This window comes from Dendrobates tinctorius, unplaced genomic scaffold (assembly GCF_039654945.1).
Source record: "Dendrobates tinctorius isolate UK_male_01 unplaced genomic scaffold, ASM3965494v1 ptg000229l, whole genome shotgun sequence".
In the NCBI taxonomy this organism is placed as follows: Eukaryota; Metazoa; Chordata; class Amphibia; order Anura; family Dendrobatidae; genus Dendrobates; species Dendrobates tinctorius.
In genome coordinates this window covers 4,239,947-4,265,583 of record NW_027361896.1, presented here as the reverse complement: position 1 = coordinate 4,265,583, position 25,637 = coordinate 4,239,947, and the positions used below count along the sequence as shown (strand labels likewise).

The following is a 25,637-nucleotide window of genomic DNA, read 5'->3' as shown; positions in this document are numbered from 1 at the left end:
CGTTAACTATTTGATGGCAGGTGGCGACAAACGCAGATGAGTATCGCTGTGGCAGTTCTGCGTTTATTGTATATTTACAACAATGGGATATTGTTGATGGCCGATTTCTGGGTTATGGCGTATCAGTAATTCAATAGAATATGTGCCTCTTTTTTCTATATCAATAGTCCTTTTTGTATATGAGACTGAGGCACTATCCCAATCGGTTTATCCCATTATGTTGTCTCACGGTTGTTGGTCTTTGTGGGACATTATCTAATATGACCACCTAATGCCAAGTGTGTTCTAATTCTATTTTTAACCTCTTTCTTTGGGACACAGGGTCCTCTATAGAGCAGTTTGGTTGTCTAGAAGCAGGGGTTCCCTTATATATCGGGTAGAAGGGACCACTAGTGGCTGCAGGGTTTATCAGGGCCCCTAGGGATAGCCATCGTTGAGCGGGGGCGCCACAACGTTCCCCCCTAGGGTGCCAACCTCCGCGGCCAGGCAGGATACAGCTCAGTTATGGACGAGGGATTCCAAGGTGTCACCTTAGTATGGGCTTTGCTTGAACACTTTTTCTTTTGATTTTTTTTTCATTTACTGTCACGTTTTTTCTGGTGTATACCACAGTCGTGGTTTTTAAACAATAAAGTATCATTTTAGGGGATATATATATGAGCTTAGGAGGTCTCCACATCCCCATTCCCTATCGCAGGGCCCACCATTGTTAATGTTACCCAGGTCCCCCTTATTATTTAATTTGCCTTACTGGAGGCGGGGTTTCCAGAATGTATGTATAACGTGTAATTCCTATATCCGCAAGGTGGAGGCGGCGTATCCATCTGCACGTTTTATTATTTAAATTCGCCCCACTGGAGGCGCTGTATCCTGGGTCACGTGTGTTATGGGTTCGCCTTGCGGTAACCGCTGCGTCCAGACACACGTGGTCGTGACACTTTGAAGACTTAGGCAAGAAAGTGAAAGAACTGGGAGCGCAGCTGGTCTTCTCTTCCATCCTCCCAGTGGATGGCCATGGAACAAGGAGGTGGAATAAGATTCTGCAGGTGAACAACTGGCTACGTCGATGGTGCCATCAGCAAAGATTTGGATTTCTGGATCACGGAGTGAATTACTTATACGATGGACTACTTGCTAGAGATGGGGTGCACCTTACGAAGACTGGAAAGCATGTATTTGGAAGTCGCCTTGCTACACTTGTAAGGAGAGCTTTAAACTAGAACAACATGGGAAGGGAAGCAAAAGACCAGAAAAAGCCATACACCTGACAAATGCTATTGAGAACTCTGCTATTAGAAGTGGAAAGGAAGAACAAAGACAAAAGAATCTAATTAATAAAAATATTGAAGAAAGAGAAACCTATCACAAACTAAAATGTTTCTATACTAATGCACAAAGCATGGGCAACAAACAAGGAGAATTGGAACTACTAACACAGGAAAAGAAATATGATGTCATTGGAATCACTGAAACTTGGTGGGACGCTACACATGATTGGAATACAAGACTAGAAGGATACAACTTATTTGCAAGAAACAGACTTGATAAACGAGGAGGAGGTGTCGCATTGTATGTTAGAAACGCGTATATCTGCACAGTGATTGAAGCTTCAGAGACTGGGAGTTCTGTGGAAACTGTTTGGGTAAGAATACAAGGACAGAACAATGGAAAGGACACCATTGTAGGCATTTACTACAGGCCGCCTGTGCAAGCTGAAGATATGGATGAACTCTTTATGCATCAAATGGCCAAGTTCTCCAAAAAATATGACATAGTTGTCATGGGAGATTTCAACTATCCAGACATTTGTTGGGAATCTCTCTCAGGCAAAACTCAAGGAAATTCTTATCCTATCTTGCTGACAACTTTATCTTCCAAAAGGTAGGGGAGAAAACAAGGGGAACTGCTACCTTGGATCTAATCCTTATAAACAGGGAGGAAATGGTTGAGGAGGTAAAAGTGGCTGGGACCCTAGGAGGTAGCGACCATGCTATTTTAGAATTTTGGATAACTAGAGGCGGAAGACCTGTGAAGACTCAGACGTCAAGGTTAGATTTCAGAAAGGCAGATTTTAAGGGATTCAGAAAGAGAATTGGAGGGATCCAATGGCTGGATATCCTTAAAGACAAAAATGTCCAGGAAGGATGGGAAATCTTGAAAAATGAAATTCTCAAAGCACAGTTGTTAACAATTCCGAAAAGAGGGAAGAATAGGAAGCATTTAAGGAAACCAGGATGGATGAACACAGAACTTAAGCACATGCTAAAAAGGAAGATAAAAAAGGTTTATAAAATGGAAAGAGGGAGGCATATCTAAAGAAGAATATAATGCTGTCTGCAGAACCTGCAGGGCACAAATCAGATTAGCCAAAGCTGAAAATGAATTGAGGCTTGCAAGAGATGTCAAAAGCAATAATGAAGGATTTTGGGGATATGTCAAAACTAAAAGAAAAGTCAAAGATGCTATAGGATTTTTACAGGATGAAAATGATGAAATGGTAAGACAGGATGTTGAGAAGGCTGAACTTTTAAATTCCTATTTTGCATCTGTTTTCTCTCAGAAAGGAAATGTAACATCAACTGTTCTTCACTGTCCTATTAAGGGAATAGAAGAATCCAGGATATCTATAAACAGAAAGATAGTGAGGAAACACTTAGCTAACCTAAATGAATTCAAGTCTCCAGGTCCAGATGAATTACACCCCAGAGTACTGAAGGAGATAGCAGAAGAAATTTTTGAACCCCTCTCCATAATCTTTGAAAATTCTTGGAGAACAGGAGAAGTGCCAGAAGACAGGAGAAGAGCAAATGTTGTTCCTATCTTCAAAAAGGGGAAGAAGGTGGACCCAGGCAACTATAGGCCAGTGAGTCTGACTTCTATACCAGGAAAGATCTTTGAACAAATTATTAAACAACATGTATGTCAGTACCTGGATAAGAATGAAGTGATTAAACAAAGTCAGCATGGGTTTGTAACTAATAAGTCATGTCAGACTAACTTAATTTCTTTCTATGACGGAATCACTGATTGGGTGGATCAAGGAAATGCTGTAGATATAGTATATCTTGACTTCAGCAAAGCATTTGACAAAGTCTCTCATACAATCCTTATTGAAAAAATGACTAAGTATGGAATGGACAAGGCAACTGTTAGGTGGATTCATAACTGGCTTAGTGATCGGACCCAAAGAGTGGTCGTAAATGGCTGCACATCCAGTTGGAAGAATGTCTCAAGTGGGGTACCACAGGCTCTGTCCTGGGCCCTGTATTGTTCAACATCTTTATCAACGATTTAGATGAAGGAATTGAGGGTAAACTGATTAAATTTGCTGATGACACAAAGCTAGGAGGGATAGCTAATACTAGAGAAGAGAGAGAGAGGATTCAAAAAGATATAAATAAACTGGAGAAGTGGGCAGCAACTAACAGAATGGTTTATAACAGGGAGAAATGCAAAGTACTACATCTGGGCAATAAAAATGAAAAAAAGAATATACAGAATGGGAGGAATAGGGCTAAGTGACAGCACATGTGAAAAAGACTTGGGTATACTAATAGATCACAGACTGAATATGAGTCAACAGTGTGATGCAACAGCAAAAGAGGCAAATGCAATTCTAGGATGTATTAACAGAAGCATACAGTCTAGATCACGTGAAGTCATTATTTCCCTCTATTCCTCTTTGGTCAGACCTCATCTGGAATATTGTGTCCAGTTTTGGGCACCACATTTTAAAAAAGACATCAACAAACTGGAGCAAGTTCAGAAAAGAGCGACCAGAATGGTGACCGGTCTGCAAACCCTGTCTTATGAGGAAAGGTTGCAGGATTTGGGAATGTTTAGTTTGCAAAAGAGAAGACTGAGAGGAGACTTAATAGCTGTCTACAAATATCTAAAGGGCTGTCACATTGTAGAAGGATCAACTTTGTTCTCATTTGCACAAGGAAAGACTAGAAGCAATGGGATGAAACTGAATGGGAGGAGACACAGATTAGATATTAGAAAAAACTTTTTGACAGAGTGATCAATGAGTGGAACAGGCTGCCACAAGAAGTGGTGAGTTCTCCTTCAATGGAAGTCTTCAAACAGAGGCTGGACAGACATCTGACTGGGATGATTTAGCGAATCCTGCTTTGAGCAGGGGGTTGGACCAGATGGCCCAGGGGGTCCCTTCCAATTCTACGATTCTATGATTCTATCTGCAACCATCTGGGTGAAAGCCATTCCGTTCCGCCAACAGCCACCCGAGTCCAAGGACTGTGTGAAGGTCACTGGAACCGACTCCTTACCAACCACCTGGATCCAGGACCCGTCTCATTGCGGACTCTGCTGCAACTACTGTTATCCCTTTGGTCCTGCTGGGACAGCTGCCACGTGTTCAGGGTCTAACTGGAGGTAGCACCTGTGTCCTCCGGGTATTCCATTTTGGCCCTGTTTGAGGGGCTTTACTATGGGTATCCGGGGCTCACTAGTCGTGCCCCCTTCGGAGCCCCCCGGACCGTGGTCCCGAGGTTCCACTTTAAAAATAAAAACGAACGTGAACTTCACAATCTCTGCCTCCGCTTCCATTCGTTACACAGATATTTATAAAGTGAATTATATGTATAGGACAACCGCTTTAATAAATAGTCACTGAGGTCAGTTATGTCGGAACTGGGTTTTTTTCTCCTACCCCTCATTGGGGGACACAGGACAGTGGGTGTATGCTACTGCTGCCAGGAGGCTGACACTAAGTGAATGAAAAAAAGGTTAGCTCCTCCTCCGCAGTATAGACACTCGCCTCGATTGCAGGCGGAACCAGTTCTTGCTTGGTGTCCTAGGAGGCACACACGTCTGGTCTTTTTCCAGACTCTTTTTTTTCCCATGAAGATGAGACAGGGGCGACGGACCGATCTCCCCAATCCAACTGTTAGGGCTGGCGGAACGCACCAAATTATTAAACAATAGTAGGTGCGTTCGCAGCCCGGGGTCCACCGTGCAGAGGTGGTACACTGCTTCTAAGTAATGGCGGAAGAATTAAGCTGTGTGAAATCAGTCACACGTGGGTTAGGTCACCCAATGTGAACAGGGGCAAACTCTGTTAATGCACAGAGCCGCACAACCACTGAACATAAGTGCCGGAGCCTGTTAAGCTCACAGAGCCCGGCCAAAAGAGCGCACAGCGTACGGCTACAGAACTCTACCCCAAGGACACGGGGTTAGAGTCCTTCTAGGCCCACTGAATGCGCGGCGTCGCTGCCGCGAACGTCGCTATAGACGCTGGCTATGGAGCACGTGCACTGAGGCGTGCCGAGTCCCTGGTGAGGACTGATGCCTGACTCAACCTATGTCCTACCTATGCCTAAGCCTGGGCGCTAACAGGCTAGGCTGCACAACTCATGCGTACCAAGGGTAGGGGTTTCTTAATGAGTCATTCACCAGAGACATTCATGCGTGCATACATCACTCACTCCACATAGTCTGTAAATACAGTCTTATCCTAACGCATGGCCGAGCGGCCATGCGAACCTTTTATAGCCGTGAGCATCCGGGACCTTCCTGGCTTCTTGGATGGGCCAATCTGAACAGGAGCAGGACCTGAGCACATGACCTTCGATCTCCAATGGCAGATCATTTCACGGGCATGCTCATTGCCCCTACATGGGGACTTAGTCCCTGGAGAATCTCGCTGCTGAGCAGCATGTATTGTCATAGCTGCGCAAGGGGTGGCAGCAGCAAGCAAAACCAAGGAGCTGGTCTGGGCAGAGCGCCTGGACCGACGAGTTTGATGAGCAACCTCCTCTGAGGCTGGAGAGGAATGGGAGACCGCTGGAAGTAAGGCTCGGGATTCTCGCTGTGCAGCGACAGAAATCTGACGCCTAACATTACCCCCCCTCCCCTCTGAGCCTCGCTGCGCTCAAACTCCGCAATGAGAAGAGGAGCGTGGATGTTCTCCACTGGCTCCCAGGTTCCAGCCTCTGGACCATGACCCTTCCAATCCACCAAATAAACATTTTTGCCCCACATCACCTTGCATCCCACGATGGCATTGACCTCAAACTCGTCCGAAGACAAGTCTGATGTCCCGGCAGATGACTCGGAGAACCGGGACAAGTGAACAGGCTTAAGGAGGGACACGTGGAATGTATCAGAGATAGCCAAGTGTGGTGGAAGGGCCAGATGGTAGACCACAGAGCTGATCTGCTCGAGGACCTTGAAGGGGCCAATGTAGCGCGGTGCGAACTTAGCGGACTCTACCCGCAGCCTGATGTTTTGGGCGGAGAGCCACACCAAGTCGCCAGGGGCAAAAGTGGGATCAGGGCGCCGGTGTTCCTTGGAAGCCCAGATAGCATCCTGGGTGCGATCTCAAATGTTGCGTGCCTCCACCGCCCAGGCTGCCACCCTGGAGTCGGTGGATGACACGGGCATGGGCACAGGGACGCGCAGATGCTGACCGTAATTTAGAAGGAATGGGGTCAGACTGGTGGAGTCGCCACAGCATTGTTCAAAGCTAACTGCCCACGGCAGCAAGGATGCCCAGTCGTCCTGCCTGGCCGAGACAAAATGTTGAAGATATGTGGTCAGGGTCTGGTTGGCTCTCTCTACCAACCCGTTCATCTCGGGATGATAGGCCGAGGAGAGATTCAGCTCAATGCTGAGCAGGGAACAAAGCTCTCTCCAAAACCAGGACGCAAACTGAGGACCCCGGTCACTGACAATCTTGTTCGGCATGCCATGCAGGCGGAAAACGTGCTTAATGAACAACACTGCCAGGCCCCACTCAAAAGGTAACCGGGAGAGAGGTACCAAGTGCACCATGTTAGAGAAATGGTCGGTGACAACCCAAATGACTGTGCTGCCACTGGACTAGGGTAGCCCCACCACAAAGTCCATACCGACCATCTCCCAGGGCCTGTCCGCTACTGGCAGAGGAAAAAGAAGCCCAGCGAGCCGCTGCCGAGAGGACCTATTCTGGGCGCAAGAGACTCACACCTGAATATAATCCCTGACGTCACGGGCCATATGCGGCCACCAGTATGTCCTCGCCAAAAGCTCAGAGGTCCATTTTGTCACAAAATGTCCACCCACCCTGGACGAATGAGCCCAAGAGAGGACCTCCGGTCGCAGACGGGCAGGGACAAGCGTCTTGCCCAGAGGTACTGACTCACGGGCAACCGGAGCCACAGTCCTCAGGCTCTCGGATGGGACGATCAGCCAAGGCTCCTCCTCCTCTTCGATGACACCACGGAGTGGGAGAGAGCATCGGCCTGGACGTTCTTCTCCCCGGAGAGAAAATGGAGGGTGAAGTGGAACCGGGAAAAGAACAAAGACCATCTGGCCTGGCGAGAGATTAGCCGCTGGGCTGTTTGCAAATAGATCAAGTTTTTGTGGTCGGTGAACACCTGGAAAGGGTGGCGAGCCCCCTCCAGGAGGTGTCTCCACTCCGAGAAGCCCAACTTCATCGCTAGCAACTCCCTGTCCCTGATGGCATAATTCCTCTCCGCCGGTGTGAAGGTCTTGGAGAAAAAGAAGCATGGGTGCTTCCGACTTTGCGTTTCTTCCTGAAACAGGACCGCTCCAGCACCGACGGAGGAGGCATCCACTTCCAGAATGAAGGGCTTATCTACATCGGGGCGATGTAGAATGGGAGCGCTTGCGAAATGGGACTTAATGGAGGAGAAGGCCTTGGAGACCGGTTCCGACGACAACTTGGGATTTGCACCCTTCTTGGTGAGGGCTACCAAGGGTGCTACCAAAGTCGAGAAGTGGGGGATGAATTGCCGATAATAACTTATGAACCCATAAAGCGCTGCACCGCTTTGAGAGAATGAGGTTCCTGCCCATCATCACTGCCTGTAGCTTGGCAGGATCCATGGCCAATCCCCGGGCCGAGATGATATAGCCCAGGAAAGGCAAGGACTCCTGCTCAAACACACACTTCTCCAACTTGGCATAGAGGGAGTTTGCCCGCAGGCGATCGAAAACTCTGCAAACATCTCTCCGGTGAGAGTCAATATCTGGAGTGTAGATGAGAAGATCATCCAGATAGACTACAACCGAAGTGGTAAGCATATCCCGGAAGATATCGTTCATAAAGTCTTGGAAGACGGCCGGGGCATTACAGAGGTCGAAGGGCATCACCAGATATTCATAGTGCCCATCCCTGGTGTTAAATGACGTCTTCCATTCGTCCCCATCACGGATGTGAATCAGGTTGTAAGCCCCCTGCAGATCAAGTTTGGAAAACACCCTCGCTCCCCGTAGCCTATCAAACAGCTCTTATATCAGGGACAGAGGATACTTATTCTTAACGGTGATGGCGTTAAGACCCCTGTAATCAATGCAAGGACGTAGTTCCCCACTCTTCTTCTGGACGAAGAAGAATCCCGCCCCCGCTGATGACACTGACTTCCTAATGAATCCTCTTGCCAGATTCTCCCTGATGTATTGAGACATGGCCTCTGTCTCCAGGAGAGATAGGGGATAGACTCGACCCCGGGGAGGCTCAGCACCAGGCAAGAGGTCAATAGGACAGTCATAGGGGCGATGTGGTGGAAGGGTCTCCGCCGCCTTTTTGGAGAACACGTCCGCATACTGTCGATAGTGTTTGGGGAGCGAGGAGAGATCAGCGGGAACCTCGGTGGAGGCAACCTGAACGCACTCCCTCAGACATCTGCCCTCACATGATTTACTCTACCCAATAATCCTCCCTGAAGACCACTCTATATGGGGGAGTGGTACCGCAGCCAGGGGACCCTAGAAGTACCTGGTCAATATCCTCGGGCATGACGAGGAGGGATATCATCTCCTGATGAAATGGAGCCACTGAGAGTAACAAATGGACGGTCTGGTGGGTTATCTGTGAGGGTAGAGTGGCGCCGTTCACCACTCTGACGGTGACTGGTGTAGACATCATAACCAGGGGTATAGCGTGCCGTTGAACGAAGGCTGATGACATAAAATTGCCCTCTGCCCCGGAATCCACACAAACCTCCACCGCCAGAGAGGAAGAATCAAGCTCAAGTGTCCCCTTAAAGGACAGCTTGGAGGAAAACGTCGCTGATTCTAGTGCACCGCCTCCTACGGCCACTAGGCGCGAGCGTTCTCCCAGCTGCTGTGGGCACCGGTTGGCAAGGTGACCAGACTGCCTGCAAACATGACAGCTCACAGGAGCTCGGGCGGACCGGGGCCTGGATACCTCACGGGAAGCCCCCTGACGCTCGGACGCCTGATCGGAAGATTCCAGAGGTTTAGTAAAACTAGGTGCCAACCTAAACCTCTGCCTACACTGGTCCCGCTCCAACCTTCGCTCAGCGAAGTGAAGATCAATACGGGTGGAGACAGTGATAAGCTCCTCCAGTGTAGCGGGAATCTCCCTGGTGGCCAGAGCGTCCTTCACATGGCCAGCCAAACCTCTCCAGAATGGCGGAATGAGGACCTTATCTGGCCACTCTAACTCTGAGGCCAGCGTCTGGAACTGGATGGCAAAGTGGCTGACCATGGACGAGCCCTGTGACAATGCCAGCAGCCGAAGCGCGGTGTCACGTGTGACTCGTGGTCCCAGGAAGACCTGCTTCAGAGTGTCCAAGAACCGCGAGACACTCTGCACCATGTGATCACCACACTCCCACAGCGATGTGGCCCACTCCAAAGCCCTGCCCGACAAGAGGGAAGTAATAAATCCCACTTTAGCCCACTCAGAGGGGAATCGTGCGGCCAGCAGCTCCAGCTGTATAGAGTACTGGCTTACGAAACCCCTACAAGAAGCACTATCACCCGAGAACTTCTCGGGCAGCGGGAGGCGGAACAAAGTCGGGGCAGGGATGGCTGTGGTCACACGGGAGACAGCCTCTGTGGCTGCCTGGACAGCGACCGCAGTAACATCCGCAGCTGAGGCTGAACGCTCGAGAGCCGCCAACCTGCCCTGCAGCTGCCGGATGTACTGCAGCAGTCACTGTTCATCTGCCATTACTAGCCAGACCCTGGCGCTAGGATAATGTTAGGGCTGGCGGAACGCACCAAATTATAAAATAATAGGTGCGTTCGCAGCCCGGCGTCCACCGTGCTGAGGTGGTACACTGCTGCTAAGTAATGGCGGAAGAATTAAGCGGTGTGAAACCAGTCACACGTGGGTTACGTCACCCAATGTGAACAGGGGCAAACTCTGTTAATGCACAGAGCCGCACAACCGCTGAATGTAAATGCCAGAGCCTGTTAAGCTCACAGAGCCCGGCCAAAAGAGTGCACAGTGTACGGCCACAGAACTCTACCCCAAGGTCACGGGGTTAGAGTCCTTCTAGGCCCACTGAACGCGCGGCATCGCTGCCGCGAACGCCGCTATAGACGCTGGCTATGGAGCACGTGCAATGAGGCGTGCCGAGTCCCTGGTGAGGACTGATGCCTGACTCAACCTCTGTCCTACCTACGCCTAAGCCTGGGCGCTAGCAGGCTAGGCTGCACAACACATGCGTACCAAGGGTAGGGGTTTCTTAATGAGTCATTCACCAGAGACATTCATGCGTGCATACATCACTCACTCCACATAGTCTGTAAATACAGTCTTACCCTAGCGCATGGCCGAGCGGCCATGCAAACCTTTTATAGCCGCGAGCGTCCGGGACCTTCCTGGCTTCTTGGATGGGCCAATCCAAACAGGAGCAGGACCTGAGCACATGACCTTCAATCTCCAATGGGAGATCACTCCACGGGCATGGTCAGTGGCCCGACATGGGGGCTTAGTCCCTGGAGAATCTCGCTGCTGAGCAGCATGTATTGTCATAGCTGCGCCAGAGGTGGCAGCAGCAAGCAAACCCACGGAGCTGGTCTGGGCAGAGCGCCTGGACCGACGAGTTTGCTGAGCAACCTCCTCTGTGGCTGGAGAGGAATGGGAGACCGCTGGAAGTAAGGCTCGGGATTCTCGCTGTGCAGCGACAGAAGTCCGACGCCTAACACCAACAACGGACGAGCACCTGCGAGTGTCGCCTACACATATCCTCTCCCGCAATGTGGGACATGATGGCACGTCTGTTTTTTTCCCAGACTTTTTTCGTCCTTCCATGAAGATGAGACAGGGGCGACGGACCCTATTGAAAGGGTCCGATCTCCCCAAACCAACAGTGCGCGAGCACGTGCGAGTGTCGCCTCCAAGTATCCTTTCCCGCAACGTGGGACATGATGCCGGACTTAGCCCTGACTACCCTAAGGTATTGAAACCCTAGTCTGTACAGAGGCACAGGTATGGTCCGTGCGGCCCCCACTGCACCACCAATGCTAGACTGCGGTGCTGCAAGGCGGCGGACAGTCCCTCTCCTCATCCCTTGGAGGTAAAGATGGAGCTAGGGTGCCTGCACCTTTCTTGATTTGGATGCAGCCCCCCTCCCCCCCCTAACCTGAGGATCAGCTGGAGCTCCAGGGGTGAGGCACGGAAGAAGGTGGGCTGGGAGGGCTCCTGAAACCCCCAAGGTCGGCATTCCCCTGGGCGGCAGCACGGTCAGGCGCCAGCATGCGCCCCTACGGCGGTATGTCCTGTCAGGCCTCTGTTTTTTGGCCCCGTGTTCAAGCGGGCACCGTAAATTTAGTCCCCGGCTTCTGCCGGTACTAGGCCGCAGGCGGAAGCCCCACCCCCCTGATGCGTGTACTTCTGGAAGACCCGTCCGCGGAGCCTCGGGCGGGTGCCAAAAAATGTAGTCCCCAGCTTCAGCCGGTGCTAGGCCTCGAGCAGGAGCTTGGCCCATAGGACGTCACCGGCGGCGCCTTCTCTTCCTGCAGGACCGCCCACACGCCAAGGCGCACTTTTTGGAAAAGGGTGCAGCAATTCGGCAGGCTGGACACCTAAAGGGGATCCAGGACTGGGCACAGGACTGGAGTGAGTGCTACCCCAGATGGAGGAAGGCCACCTTCTGTTTTTTTCACAGAGGCTAAGCAGTAGAACCCCACAGGCAGATCACCTTACAGGGCCACCATGTCCAGAGTAGCTAAGATGCACGCGTTTCTGTATGCTGTGTGCACCTCCTATCGGTCCACCTTCACACATGCAAAAATCTGTGTAGTCTGCGAGTCCAAACGTGCCCAGGAGCCCTCCCCTGCGACCACCCAGAATGGGCTCTGTCTCTGTCGCAGTCCATGGCCTCACCTGCGAGAGCAATCAAGTCCCTTCAAGCCCCAGATAGCGGCAGGGATAGCGGCTCGCCTGTCTTAAAGAGATCCTCCTCCTCACAGGAGCCTCCGGCCTGCAGGGGCTGCTCTCTCACTAGACAGACGCGGGGGAAACGAACCCACACAGCGTCTCCCGGTCCGTCCTATGCCTCGGCATCCGTGAGCTCTGCCTCTCGTTCGCCCTCCCCAGTAGTTGATAACGAGCAGGACTCGGATTACGACTTGGACGAGCCCCTTGTCTTATTTACTCCGGGTCACCAGGAAACAGTCAGGGGTTCATTTAAGTGGATCAAGCGGCCTCATAGAGTATATGTCACCCACCCTGGGATTAATGACACAGGAAACAGCCGGACAGGCATTTCTTAGGCCAGAGTGCCCTTGAGGAGATACCCAATGGCCCTTGATCTCCGAAAAAGGCGGGCGGAATTCCCGACGGTAGATCCATCCGTGTCGGGCTTGGCCTGTAAAGCCCTGTTGTCCGTACCTAATGGTTCCTCTATCAAGGATCCCACCGACCGTCTCATAGAGAGCCTGGCTCGCTCAGTGTTTGACACGTCAGGTTCAGTCTCTCCCTCGTTTGCAGCAACTTGGGTAGCTAAGGCCATGGGCTCTTGGTCTGAATCATTAAACAGAGCCTTGCAGGGTATGGACCTGCCTGCGGAGGTAGCAAATATTGCTAATCAGATTGCATTGGCCGAATACTTGATTAATGCGTGTTTGGATGCGGCTAGCTGCGCAGCGCTCACTGCCGCAAATGCAATTTCTATTAAGAGGTGCTCTGTGGTTGAGGACTTGGCGCGCAGATTCAACCTCCAAGAAGTCCTTAACATCTTTACCTTATCAGAGTGGCCGCCTATTTTGGGTGCCACCGGCCATTCTAGGCTTAGCGTGGCAGCATTCGCCTATTTGGTGAAAGGTTGGACCAGCTTATCTCTGGCTCCATAGGGGGCAGGAGCAGTTTTCCCCCTCAATAAAGGGTTAAGCAACTTTTTCATCACCTGCTTCAGACACAGTTTAGGTCCTTTCGCAACCCCGGGTTGGCTTCAGCAACCAACCCCGCCGTTGCAGGTCGCCCCAACCAGGACAGGGATCATCAAGTCTCATATAGAGCCAACCCATTGGAGAGAATGCGATCCCAACATAGGTCCCAAGGATCTTCAGCCAAATGACTCGTGGCAATTTCCGGGCGACACCAGTAGAGTTGGCGGTCGCCTTCTCTGGTTTCACCATGTCTGCCTATCCATCGTGCGTGACACATGGGTAAGGGGCTGGTACCCTCGGGGTACAAGTTAGACTTTGTCACAGCCCCCAAGACGATTTTTTTTTGCTTTTTCGTCCTTCCAAAATGGAATCCCGGGCACAGGCCCTGTTCAAGGCCATAGAATTGCTCCAGCAAAACGGTGGTCATCCCCATACCGGAAGAAGAAAGTTGTCAGGGTTTCTATTCCAACCTGTTCACGGCCCCAGAAAGGGACGGGGCTGTCACGCCCATTCTGGACCTTAAGCTTCTGAACAGTTTTGTCAGGGTCAGACATTTCCGGATGGAGTCTCTCTGCTCGGTCATAGCTGCTATAGAACAGGGAGAATATTTGGCCCCTATTGACATCAGAAATTTCTACGCTTTGCTATCAGTGGCCTGCACCTGCAGCTTCGCAGCTCTCCCCTTCGGGCTACCTACCACCCCCGGAGTGTTCACAGGGGTCAGGGCAGTCGTCATAGCCATCCTGCACTCCCAGGGCATAGTCGTCTTGCCTCATTTGTCAACAAAAGAAGAAAAAAGGGCCCAGCATATAAAGCGCACACCCATGGCAATAAAGTATGTGACCAATACATATAAATTTTATTGAGAGACAAACAGGTATACAGAATAAAAACATTTAAAAAGGAAGGCACACCCCCAAATGTCCCAAACAGATCTAATAATAAATGCTGATAGGCAAAGACCACTTATGGAAAATTACACAAAATCCACCAAAATATGACCCAACAACCCTGAATCTGGGTTTTCCCTAGAGAATGTAACTATTTACTCAAAATATTTATAGATAGACCAAAAGGTACTATAAGCAAGGTGACCATCCATTATAAGAATAGAGGGGATATCATACCGACACTCCGGAAGACCCCATAAGATCTGATGAGCCCTGTAAATAGCCCTGATATAGGAGGGAGCGGGGAACCATCCAATATGAGGATGGTTAGGAGATCTAGACCCAAATAGAATATTGAGGGCAGGAAAAAAAATGGAGATAAATGCCACAGTATATAGTAGAAAGTAAAGAAAGGGTCACCATAAAGAGTAGTCCAAAATGGAACGTTGGTGTTCAGGTCGTCAAGAAAAGGTGGTCCCGGGACAGGGGAGGTGTGGGGAGCCCCACGCATATCGCTGCTGGGTGCAGCTTCGTCAGGGGAAGTCAGGTTTAGCAATCAGTCAGCCTTTAAATAGCGGTCAATCAAGACAGGGGAGGAAAAAAGGTGTGTAGAAGTGTGAAGGTAATAGGTAACATACCAATTAGTGTCGGCGCACTAGTGTCAGCTTCAGATAGCAGGCAATAATCAAAGAAAAGGTGCTACAGGCTGATGACGTGTCAGCCAGTTTGCGCCTACTCACTAAAATCCTGGGAGCTGGCGTGCGGAAGGAAAAAAAAAAGCAGTAAAAAAGGCAGACTGCGCATGTCAGAGCTCAGATATGACAGGCTGGTGACGTGTCAGCTAGTTCGCGCCTGCTCACTGGAATACCGGGAGCGGGCGTTCAGAAGGAAGGCAGTAAAAAAACAAACTGCGCATATCAGGGCTCAGCTATGGAATAGAAGCACCAGGGGGAAGGAAATGGTTAGATTGCACATGTCAAAAAAGGGCTATGACATGAAAGCACCAATATGCAGGCATATGTAGCAAAACCTTGATAAAGACCTGCTAGACGTGGCAGGGAGTAAATGAGACCATATCCACAGGATGTGGAGTGAGTGAGTGTGGAAATAATGCATGCGGAATTAGCACCAAAAAGCAACAAGATGGCGCTCAGGAGAAGGGAGCATAATAACCCCAATTGAATAAAAAACATAAGAAAAGTAACACAAATACATTGAGGCCAAAGGGCAGGATGTGATAACGCCACGATCAAGGCTGAATTTGGACGACCTCTTGATCAGAGGCCCTTCATATCGAGCATGCGAGGAGAGCGTCAACGATAGATACTCTTGCCCGCTTAGGGTGGTTGGTCAACCTGAAGAAATCATCCTCGGTCCCAGCTCAGAGGAGTTGCCTTTTAAGGATGATTTTCGGCACCTCCCGAGGGTTGGTAATCCTCCTTCGAGACAAGGCCTTAGCTCTTCGGCAAGGAGTCCAGAAACTTCACCAGCCAGTTCCTCACACCATTCATCTTTGCATGAGGTTCTTAGGGAAGAGAGTGGGAGCAATTCCGTTAGTCCAAACTCCATCCTCGCCCCCTACAGCACGCCCTCTTGGCATCATGGGACTAGAACCCGTTCTCACTCGACCACCAGTGCCGGTTGTCCAGGCAGGTCAGACAGGCACTTGAATGGAGGACAGTCAGTTCCTCCCATCTTCAGGGGAAACCCTTTCCCCTGGACTACGGGTTGGTGGTCACAACCGACGCCGGTCTCCTCGGCTACGGAGCGTTTTTTTTCACCATCACGCGACCCAGGGACAGTGGTCGCCGCAGGAGGCACGCATCCCAAATAAACTTGTTAGAGATTCAAGCAATCCAGCTGACTCCGCAACGTTTTCATCATCCTCTAGCAGGGCAGCCATGCATGAGGTGAGGCACACACCTCACTGGGCCGAGAGGAATTCCGGACGTAGAGATCTGGGGGCGGCAGACTTCCTCAGCCAGCAGGGTCTTGTGTCCAGGGAATGGTCACTGCACCCCGAGATTTTCCGGCAAATATGCCGATGTTGGGGAACACCGCACGTGGACCTGACGGCTTCCAGGGTAGGCGCCAAGGTGATCGCGTTGGTCGCCTCGGTCCCAGGACCCGCAGGCAATCGCCGGGAATGCGTTGGTTCTGCCATGGAACCAGTATTCGCCTCCCATACCTATTTCCCCTGCTGCCGCTACTCTCAAGGATCATAAAGAAGATCAAGGCAGAAGAAGGTTCCATTGGTGCTACTGGCCCCAGATTGACCTCAGCGGGCTTTCTACGAAAACCTGGTGCAGCTACTCGCTGACGTTCCCTGGCGACTGCCAGAGCACTCAGACCTACCTACCCAGGTCCCGATCTACCACCCAAACCCAGGGGCCCTTTGTTTGACGGCTTAGCCGTTGAACCTTTGGATTCTGACCTAGGCTGGGTTCATACGCAATGTGGTTACTACAATGATTAGTGCCCAGAAGCCCGCCTCAGCACAAATTTTCCACCACACCTGGAGGATTGTCTTTTCATGATGTCAGGACCACGGTCATTCTCCACTGAGATTCTCTATTCCCAACATTTTGGCATTTTTTTCCCAGTCTGGCCTGGACTCGGGTTTAGCTCCAAGTTCCCTTAGGAGACATATCTGCCTTATTCGTCCTGTTTCAGCACAGAATCGCTACCAATCTGCAGGTATAGACCTTCAGCCAGGGGGTCTCACACTTGGTACCCCCCTATAGGACCCCTCGGGACACCTGGGACCTATACCTGGTCCTAAGCATTCTGCAGGGAGCTATATTCAAGCCACTACAAGAGGTATCTTCGACATACCTTTCCCGGAAGGGGGTGTTCCTCATGGTGATAACATCAATCAGGCGGGTCCCGGAGCTGGCAGCTCTATCTTGCCGAGCTCCGTTCCTGATATCTCACAAGGAGAAGGTGGTTCTTGGGCCAGCTCCCCCTTTTCTGCCGAAGGTCGTTTCCTCATTTCGTTTTAATGAGGATATTGCCTTGTCCTCCTCTTTCCCGGCACCAGTACGCCGGGTGGAAAAGGTTCTTCATACGTTAAATCTGGGGAGAGCACCCAGGAGGTACGTGTCAAGGACGGCATCCTTTCATCAGACAGACACGCTGTTCTTGCTCCGCGAGGGTCGCAGGAGGGGACTTGCTGCCTCAAGAGCGACCATAGCCAGGTGGATTTGGCTGACAATTCAGGAATCCTACCGCATCGGATGTGCATCTGTGCCAGCAGAGATCAGAGCGCACTCAACTCGTTCAGTGGGCGCCTCTTGGGCTCTTCGGCACCAGGCATCGACGGAGCAGGTATGCAAGGCGGCAACCTGGTCCAGCCGGCACACATTCTCCAAACATTACAAATGTCCATATCCTGGCTTCAGTTCAATAAGGAATAAATTCTTGGACTTTGAGTGCGCTGCCAGACAGATTCAATAACCACACAAGGTTAAAAAAGTTAACCCTTTAATCCCTACGCGTTTCGAAGCATAACGCTTCTTCTTCAGGGGTTGGTATCAACCCCTGAAGAAGAAGCGTTATGCTTCGAAACGCGTAGGGATTAAAGGGTTAACTTTTTTAACCTTGTGTGGTTATTGAATCTGTCTGGCAGCGCACTCAAAGTCCAAGAATTTATTCCTTATTGAACTGTGGTACGGTTCCGCTGTGGACCGTTGGACGTGCAGCAGGCTGACTTACTATACAGGCTTTATTTTCTCTTTGAGAAGGTGAGTTTAATACTTTCAGTATTTGTACATTTTACCCGGATAAGACCCTATTGCGCTTTTGTTTCAACCCTTTAGTGAAAATAATCTCATATCCTGGCTTCAGCAGATGCAGCCTGGGTAAAAAGATTCTTCAAGCAGCAGTGACGCACCTTTACACAGTAGGTGCGTGTAGCTTGGACCGGTGAGTTGACTCCCCACCCAGGGACTGCTTTAGGATGTCCCACTGTCCTGTGTTCCCCTAATGAGGCGAAGGAGAAACATGGATTTTTGTGATAGCTCACCGTAAAATCCTTTTCTCCGAGACACTCATTGAGGGACACAGCACCCACCCTGTTATCCAATTGGCTCCTTTTTGTTTATTAATAGGTATTTATGATACCAGGTGGGTTTTCTAGACAGGTTGTTACCTGCATTGAGGCTGAGCGTCTCGGAGAAAAGGATTTACGGTGAGTCATCACAAAAATCCATGTTTTTTTTTGTTTGTTATTTTCTTTAGTGTAAAGCAAGACAAAGGGGACAGAAAAAAAGGGAACATGGTCTGCATGTTTCATTAGTTTTATAGGTGTTCTTTGATATTTATAAATGAATATACAATATAAAAGCAATACATTCATAACTCATTTGTACTTTTGGAGAAATGTTGTGACAATAAATGGTTAATCAGACATCTATTGAAAGTGTTTGTGAAGCAAATTCTATATCGGGACATATGCCTCATCACACCCTTGTTAAATGACATTTCTAGCTATCTCCAAACAAGTAATCACAATGATAAGAATATTGGCCACTGTACCTCATTTTAGGGAGTTGCTTTTGCTGATAGTACACAGTTTCAGAATGACTCGCACTATGTGTTGACAGCCAGACTAGCTTCCAAGAATGCCACCAGGGGATTATTTTTTCAGCATCTACCCTACTTATATTAAATATATATTTTGAAAGAAAATTGTGTGTTCTAAGTAATACTACCAAAATAGACTTCTTCATTGTCAGTGTATTTTTATTTTTACTTCCTTTTTTTCCATGCAGAGTAAAAGTCTTCAGTTAGACATAATTCCAGGCGGTGCACCAGGATGTGAAGTAAAGCTTCGAGATGCCGCACATGAGCTTAATGAAGAAAAGCGCAAGTCTGCTCGTAGAAAAGAGTAATGTATTCTTTAATAGTCTTATATTTTATTATATTTTATAGTTGTTCAATTTCCTTTTTGATAAAAGGGAACCTCTATCAGATTCATTCTGCCTGAATTGTAGGCAGCATGAATCAGACACTGTGTACACGACTGCAGCCAGCTATGCTTGACTATAAAAAGCCAGCCAGAGCTATGTGTCTCGGCTTACTTTTTCTAGGCGTATTCCTGGTCGAATTTCTGTCCCTCTTCAGTTGACTGACTAGTCTCTCTATGTTTTGCATAGGGAGAGACCTGTTAGTCAAAGGGATTGGGTGGGAATTCAGCTGAGACACAGAAACTGGCAGCGTTTTCAAAGTATATATATTCTGAAATGCTGCAGTGTTTGAGTAAAACTTACCTAGCTGAAATTGAGTATGCAGACACTATCTGATTCATGCTGGTTGTAGTTGGGCAGCATGAATTCCATAACAATCTTCGCTGATCCACTGTACTGTTCACCCAAATAAAACAAAAATAGTTATGAGTCTGTTCTTTTTAGAAGGGGTTTAAATGATTAAGCCACTCCTAACTCCTAAGTAATTTCCCATCCTCACCAGTGACTAATTGCTATTTTGTATACATTCAGGTTAAACTTCTTGTTATAGATGTAATTTTATAAATCTATGAAGCCATTTTTAAGAGGGGAAGTGTCACCCTCATATTGAGGATTGAACATGGGTTCATCTTGATTTGAAGGAAAAAAAGATGGCACTGTAAAACACTGCACATGACCCTTATTTTGCTAGGACCCCACTGCTGTGAACATGTAATTAAATTGGGTTGTCTGATGGATAGCAGACATGAATTCCAAGCACAGGCACAGTTTGTACAAGAGTCTAGGAGGTGACTGATTTATGGACTGTGGAGAAAATGCCTACAAGGTACAAAGAGTCACAACCAAACACTCTGGCATCGAAGTCCAGTGATGACTTTTTTTGTGAATGACTTAGATTCACTAGTTATGGGAGACATATTTTCGGTGTTGTGTTAAAGTGGTGAATATAACGCTACATCACTGCGTGGTCTGCACCACAGCTCCAAATTAATATAAGCCCCATGGATTACTTTATATATGCTACTTTTCCTTTCTAAAGAGAGCTAAAATCATAATGGGAAATCTGGCATTAATATCTCCCAGCTGAATCCTCTAGGGGGAAGATATCCTGAAAATTGGGGATCTAATAATTTTTGGGACATAGCCACATTCCATTGACCAGCCCCAGTTTGAGCTCACAAAGAGGAAGTATGTGGGAGTGGTTGTTATCTAATAAATACAGATTTTGAATTATAGTCATTGTTCAATTCTGGAAGACACAGCTTCCTGTAGCATTGTTCTATGTTCCTAAAAGGAGAGCTTCCCTCCATAAAGATCAGAGCCATTCCTGTGACCCCAGGTTTGTTCATTTCTATATACCTTATTGTTTTGTCTCCTTTTGAACATCCAGTAACAGCCCGGCCAAAAGAACCTCCGCATTATTCACTCCTGCGTTTTCTCTACCCCCAGATGCTCCCAAAACATGATCCCTCTGCTAATAGGTTCCTGAAGCCAACAGCTGCTCCACTATCTCACCTCCCCTCAGTTTGATCACATAATACAATAGCTTGCCTTTGACTGCAAAGTGTGGGAACCTGTTGTCAGATCCCAGCTCTTGCGCAACCCCATTACATATGGTAACATTGTCAAATGCCCGCTTTAACCTCTTAACGACAAGGGGTATTTTTGGTTTTGCATTTTCATTTTTCCCTCCCCTTTTTTCCAGATCCATAACTTTTTTATTTTTCTGTCAATATGGCCATGTGAGGGCTTGTTTTTTGCAGGACGAGTTGTACTTTTGAACGACACCATTGATTTTACCATGTTGTGTATTACAAAACAGGAAAAAAATTACAAGCGCGGTGAAATTGCAAAAAAAGTGCAATCCCACATTTGTTTTTTGCTTGGCTTTTTTGCTAGGTTCACTAAATGCTAAAAGTGACCTGCCATTACGATTCTCCAGGTCATTATGATTTCATAGACAGCAAACATGTCTACATTCTTTTTTATCTAAGTGGTGAAAAAAAATTCCAAAGTTTGTTAAAAAAAAAAAGCGCCATTTTCCGAGACCCGAAGCATCTTCATTTTTCTTGATCTGGGGTTGGGTGAGGGCTTATTTTTTGCGGGCCGAGCTGATGTTTTTAATGATACACTTTTGTGCAGATACGTTCTTTTGATCGCCCGTTATTGCATTTTAATGCAATGTCACAGCAATCAAAAAAACTTAATTCTGGCAATTTGATTTCTTTTCTCGCTACGCCGTTTAGAGATCGGGTTAATGCTTTTTTTTTTATTGATAGATCGGCGATTCTGAATGCGGCGATACCTAATATGTGTATGTGTGATTTTTTTTTAATTGTTTTATTTTGAATGGGGCGAAAGGGGGTGATTTAAACTTTTATATTTTTTTCATATTTTTAAAAACCTTTTTTTTTATTTTGGTATGCTTCAATAGCCTCCATGGGAGGCTAGAAACATCCATTACTTGATTGGCTCTGCTACATATAGGCGATGAGCAGATCATATGCATTGCTATGAGCGCCAACCACCGGGTTGCGCTCATAGCAGTGCGGCATCAACAACCATAAAGGTCTCCAGGAGACCTCTGGTTGTTATGCCAACGCATTGCTGACCCCCGATCATGTGACGGGGGTCAGCAATACGTGCATTTCCAGCCGCGAGGCCCGAAGCGCCAGTTAAATGCCGATGTCAGCATTTGACAGCGGCGTTTAATGGGTTAAAAGGCGCAGGTGGACCGCGATTCCACCTGCACCTATTGCAGTCACATGTCAGCTGTTCAAAACAGCTGACATGTCCCGGCTTTTATGCGGTTTTACCCCCAGAGCCCTCATCAAAGCAGGGGAGATATCCAATGATGGACTGTGTCCGTCATTTGACATTAAGGGGTTAAGGTAAGGTCCCTAACTTGAGCAGTCCAAAAGTTCTCTTTGGCTCTTCTAACTCAGGGAAGTTTGGCTCCACTGTGTTAGGCGACGAGGTTTTCCCACTGCACAGGGGGAATCTCAAGCCATGTCTTTTGCGGTCTCCCATTCCTCTACGGCCGCGGAGGTTCCTGCTCAGCAGAGACGTCTTGCCCAGGCTAATGTTAGGCATCTGGTTGCTACTCCAGGCTCAGCTAGTGTACCATGCATGAGCCATCGGCGAGCAGATGCTCCTGGAACTAAGTCCTGCTTTTCTCCTACTGAGCATGCCCATGGGATGACCTCTCATTGGAGGTCGGAGGTCACATGCTCAGGACCTATTGCAGCTCGGATTTGGCCTTCAGGAAGGTCCCGGAAGGCTGCGTCTGTAAAAGGATCGCACAACTGCACGGCCGTGCGCTAATATAGAAAAAGATTAGACCATGTGGAGTGAGTGTTGTATGCATGTATGAATGTATCTGGTGAATGACTCATTAAGAAACCTCTACCCTTGGTACGCATGTGTTGTGCAGCCTAGCACAGGCCTAGGTTTAGGTACTGGCAGAGTCAGAGACTGGCATCAGTGTCCACCGGTGGCTCTAAACGCCACGGTGCACTTGCTCGACACTCCACCGTAGTCAGCGTCTATAGTGGCGTCCGCAGGTGCGACGCCGCAAGCTCAGAAGGTCTAGAGGGACTCTGACCCCGTGTCCTTGGGGCAGATTTCTGTGACCGCATTCTGTGCGCTCCCTTGCCGAGCTCTGTGATTTCTAACAGACTCTGGCATTTATGTTCTGCGGTAGTGCGACTCTGTGACATAATAGAGTCCGCTCCAGTACACATTGGGGACTATTAACCTGCGTGTGGTCTTTTATACTGCCATATAGCATCCGTCATTACCAACCAGCGGTTTACCACCGCTGCACGGTGGACCCCGGGCTGCGAATGCACCTTACTATCATCTTTATTATTTGGTGCGTTCCGCCAGCCTTAACACACTGTCACCGTCTCATCCTCCCCTCCACTGAGGACACACAGTGGTAACTCCACCGTCTTTTATTTTGATTGAGTCTCTTCCCGAGAGATCTGGCTTTAGTGTAAGACACTCTGTACAGCCTCCTTTTGATGCAGGTCACAAAAAAAGGAAAAATCTTCCTCCCCCAGTATGAAGGGAAGAATCAAGTCTTTTACCACCCCATCCTCATGGTACTTAGTACCACAGTCTGTTCCCATGGTCACTCTGGCCACAAGGTAGTCCTTGGCATTTCCGTGTATGCAGTGGACCCTCACAAATTTATCACAGATCAACTGATGGGAAAGTGTAGCAATGATTAGGGTCACTAGACTCCAGAGTCAAAAAGTCCAAGAAGTCATAAAGTCCAAGAAACAGTACCCCATTAACTGACACAGTACACGCCTGCCGCCCCTCACCGTATTGACCGTCCACACTGCAGGCCGGATAGGCGTAATAGTAACACCGCCCGCTAATGATGCAATCCATTGGTTCAGGGGACATATGACACCGGGCGGTTACGTGTACAGGATTGTGACATCGCCAACAGACCATGTCCTTAACAACAGCCTTAGGCACTCAGTGGAATTGGGATGCCCTCCTTTTGTGACTGTAGATGGACTCCATGGTAACTTTTTTCCCTTTGGGCATTCCAGTACGGGGAAGTGGCGATGTCTGGTTTCTTGAGGGATTTATCGACAACCTGATACACGTCTCTACTAGGCCCGGATTGGCCTCGGAAGGGAGTGGATTATAGTAACATAGTAACCTAGTTAGCAAGGCCGAAAAAAGACATTTGTCCATCCAGTTCAACCTATACTATATTTTGTCAGAATAAATCCCCAGATGTACGTCCTTCTAAAGAACCTAATTACTGTAAACTAATAACTCCACCAGACACAGCATTCTCATTATGTGTGCCAACCTCTTGTGTGGCACGGTATCTAACGCTATGGGAAAATCAAGATATACCACGTCCAATGACTCACCTTGGTCCAGTCTATAGCTTACCTCTTCATAAAAACTGATTAGATTGGTTTGACAGGAGCAATTCCTCATAAACCCATGCTGATATGGAGTTAAACAGTTAATCCAGAATAACATCCCTTAGAAACCCTTCAAATATTTTACCAACAATAGAGGTTAGACTTACTGGCCTATAATTTCCAGGTTCACTTTTGGAGCCCTTTTTGAATATTGGTACCACATTTGCTATGCGCCAGTCCTGTGGAATAGACCCTGTCGCTATAGAGTCCTTAAATATAAGAAATAATGGCTTGTCTAATACATTACATAGATCTCTTAGTGCTTATAGTTGTATGCCATCGGGACCCAGAGATTTATCTATTTTAATCTTATTTAGCACCTCTTCTTCTACAATAGGGGGGAACAGACATAGGCCGATGGGAGTAGTAGTCCTATCGGCCTATGCCAGACAGCACACAGATGCCGCACACACACCACACATACACCACACACACACCACATATACATCACACACACTGAGACACACACATAGACACACACACCGACACTTACCACACTGATCAGGAGGCCCACATCCAGGTTCATTCTGCGATACCATTCCATACCGGCAGCCATGATCCAGGAAGACAGGAATTATGGGATTGATTCCCGTCTTCCTGGATTATGGGATGCTCATGGGATGGCATGATGGGATGGCCTGATGTCACTTCCTGTTGTGTGCATTTTGAGACGCTTGAAAAACCGCAAATATTTGTTACATCTGCGATTTTCAAGAGTTTCAATACAAGTTTATGTATGCGGAATCGCACGGGATTCCGCAAATTAATGAACATTCTGCGATTTTTAACGTTAAGCGATTCCGCAGCGGTAAAAATCGCACCATTAGCACAACATGTGCGGATTACATTTAGATTTCATTGGATGCTTTTCTTAAGCGTTTCCGCGGCAGAATCGCGCGTCTAAAAGCGCAGCGGAAACGCTTAAAAAACGCTACTTGGGCATACAGCCTTAAACATTCTCTCTCTTTCATTACTGTATTATAAGAAAGATCAATAGATTAATGTAAATACTTAGGTCCCAAAAAAATAAGAAAGGTGTTCAAAGAGTGATACCTTTATTGGCTAACCAGAGAAATTATATTTCAAGCTTTCAGGGCTCAGAAGGCCCCTTCATCAGGCTACATTACAAGTCAAGTGAAGGGGCCTGCTGAGCCCTGAAAGCTTGAAATATAATTTCTCTGGTTAGCCAATAAAGGTATCACTTTTTGAATACCTTTCTCATTTTTTGTGGACCTAAGTATTTACATCGATTTTTCTGGCTAACACGGTACCACAATATTATTTTGTATTGTACATCGTAATTATATGAAATAGAAAGGGAGACACAAAGCACAAATAGGGTCTTATCTCACAAAACAAATAATGGGATCACCAAGAAAGTTGCTCACCTGGTGGTGATGAATACAGGCTTGAAAAGATTTCGGCTGCTGCAAGTCCACAGGCCGGACACCGACCATATGATACAATACACTTGGTAGGAAATGTGGATTAAATCCGCACTGCCGTAATAATCAGGTTCCAGATGACATTGAAGTTATACAGCGGTTTATTCAACGCATTTCAAGGCTCTAGCGGCCCCTTCTTCAGGAGTTACCACATATAATATCTTTCATTATTCTGGACTTTGGTAAATATTAATAATTATAGTAATCCTAATTGACCTAAATGGGAAAGGTTTATTATAATTGCATGTCAGATATTGAGAA

General features: G+C 48.1%; 1 protein-coding gene across 1 annotated transcript in view; it reads left to right on the top strand.

The window, feature by feature from the left end:
• The window catches only part of TRIO (trio Rho guanine nucleotide exchange factor), a 2,342,529-nt gene that overhangs the window by 1,060,287 nt on the left and 1,256,605 nt on the right, over positions 1-25,637 (top strand). Inside the window, 1 exon segment of the mRNA XM_073555735.1 lies at positions 18,779-18,894. Coding sequence (XP_073411836.1) covers positions 18,779-18,894 — 116 coding nt within the window.